At 48.4% G+C, this 2,500-nt stretch overlaps 1 protein-coding gene across 1 annotated transcript in view; it reads right to left on the bottom strand.

The window, feature by feature from the left end:
* Positions 1 to 2,500, bottom strand: part of LOC122245432 (uncharacterized) — a 7,676-nt gene that overhangs the window by 674 nt on the left and 4,502 nt on the right. Inside the window, exon 2 of the mRNA XM_086532834.1 lies at positions 1 to 2,500. This exon is cut by the window's left edge and continues 307 nt beyond it; it is cut by the window's right edge and continues 896 nt beyond it. Coding sequence (XP_086388960.1) covers positions 1 to 2,500 — 2,500 coding nt within the window.

Raw genomic sequence — 2,500 nt, 5'->3', positions numbered from 1 at the left:
CAGCTTGGAATCCACCGAGTCCTGATGAGCCACCAAATCCAGCACCACTTGAACCAGGTTGGAGACCACCGAGTCCTGATGAGCCACCAAATCCAGCACCACTTGAACCAGATTGGAGTCCACCAAGTCCTGATGAGCCACCAAATCCAGCACCACTTGAACCAGATTGGAGTCCACCGAGTCCTGATGAGCCACCAAATCCAGCACCACTTGAACCAGATTGGAGTCCACCAAGTCCTGATGAGGCACCAAACCCACTGCCTCGGCCTGAACCAGACTGGAAACCAGTGGAAGGAGATCCAGTGAATGTACTGCCTACTGAACTAGACCCAAATCCACTGCCTCTTGCTGAACCACTTGAAACTCCAATGCCACTTGATGATCCAGACAATCGTCCACCACCACTCGTTGAGCCAGTTGAAAATCTGCTCCCACCAGCTTGGATTCTACTGCCAGTTGTTCCAGACTGGAATCTCCCAGTCCCTGCTGAACCACCTTGGATCCCAGTGCCAGTTGTTGAACCAAACTGGGATCCAGATTGGAATCTGCTGAGTCCTGATGGAGCACCAGATCCACTGCCACTTCCTGAACCGGATTGGACACCACGGGAAGAACCAGATTGGGATCCAGTGAATGCACTTCCCACTGAAGTAGACCCAAATCCGCTGCCTACTGCTGAACCACTTGAAAATCCAGATATTTGTCCAGCACCACTTGGTGATCCAGATGTGAACCTACTTCCACCTGTCAAACCAGCTTGGATTCCACTGCCACTTGTTGAACCAGATTGGGTGCCAGTACCAGTTGATGAGACAGATTGGAATCCAGTTCCACTTGAACCAGATTGGAAGCCAGTAGAGCTTGGTGAACCAGACTGGGATCCAGTGAATGTGCTGCCTCTTGTTGAACCACTTGAAATTCCAATGCCATTTGAGGATCCAGACAATTGTCCATTACCACCTGTTGCATCAGTTGAGAATCTGCTTCCACTTGTCAAACCACCTTGGATTCCGCTGCCAGTTGTTGTTCCAGACTGGAATCTGCCTGTAACTCCTGAACTACTTTGAATTCCAGTACCAGTTGTGGAACCAGACTGGGATCCAGTGCCAGTTAATGAGACAGACTGGAATCCAGAGTTAGTTTTTGAGCCGGACTGGAATCCTGCACCACTTAAACCAGACCCACTGAGTCCTGATGAGGTACCAGTTCCACTTGATATTCCAATGCCGTTTGATGATCCAGATAATTGTCCACTACCACGTGTTGAACCAGAGGAGAATCCGCTTCCACCTGTCAAACCTGGCTGGAATTTACTGCCACTTGTTAAACCAGATTGGAATCCACTGCTGCTTGTTCCAGACTTGATGCCAGAGCCAGATGTTGAACCAACAGATGAACCAGACTGGAATCTATTGCCACTTAAACCAGATTGAGAGCCACTGCTGCCTGTACCAGTTTGGAATCTAGACCCAGATGTTGAGCCAACTGATGAGCCAGTACCAGTTTGGAATCTAGAGCCAGATGATGAACCAACTGATGAGCCAGTACCAGTTTGGAATCTAGAGCCAGATGTTGAGCCAACTGATGAGCCAGTACCAAATTGGATTCCAGATCCAGAAGTTGAGCCAACTGATGAGCCAGTACCAGTTTGGAATCTAGACCCAGATGTTGAGCCAACTGATGAGCCAGTACCAGTTTGGAATCTAGACCCAGATGTTGAGCCAACTGATGAGCCAGTACCAGTTTGGAATCTTGAGCCAGATGTTGAGCCAACTGATGAGCCAGTACCAGTTTGGAATCTAGACCCAGATGATGAACCAACTGATGAGCCAGTACCAGTTTGGAATCTAGACCCAGATGTTAAGCCAACTGATGAGCCAGTACCAGTTTGGAATCTAGACCCAGATGTTGAACCAACTGATGAACCAGACTGGAATTTGTTGCCACTTAAACCAGATTGAGAGCTACTGCTGCCTGTGCCGGTTTGGAATCTAGACCCAGATGTTGAACCAACTGTTGAGCCAGTTCCAGATTGGAATCCAGACCCAGATGTTGAACTAACTGATGAGCCAGTACCAGTTTGGAATCTAGATCCAGATGATGAACCAACTGATGAGCCAGTACCAGTTTGGAATCTAGAGCCAGATGTTGAACCAACTGTTGAGCCAGTACCAGTTTGGAATCTAGACCCAGATGTTGAACCAACTGTTGAGCCAGTTCCAGATTGGAATCCAGACCCAGATGTTGAACCAACTGATGAGCCAGTGCCAGTTTGGAATCTAGACCCAGATGATGAACCAACTGATGAGCCAGTACCAGTTTGGAATCTAGACCCAGATGTTGAGCCAACTGATGAGCCAGTTCCAGTTTGGAATCCAGACCCAGATGTTGAACCAACTGATGAGCCAGTGCCAGTTTGGAATCTAGACCCAGATGATGAACCAACTGATGAGCCAGTACCAGTTTGGAATCTAGACCCAGATGTTGAACCAACTGATGA

This window comes from Penaeus japonicus, unplaced genomic scaffold, assembly GCF_977035675.1.
Source record: "Penaeus japonicus unplaced genomic scaffold, GWHDUDI00000001_assembly GWHDUDI00000038, whole genome shotgun sequence".
Taxonomy (NCBI): Eukaryota; Metazoa; Arthropoda; class Malacostraca; order Decapoda; family Penaeidae; genus Penaeus; species Penaeus japonicus.
The sequence above is the reverse complement of the archived record's forward strand: the minus strand, read 5'-3'. Positions and strand labels throughout refer to the sequence as shown.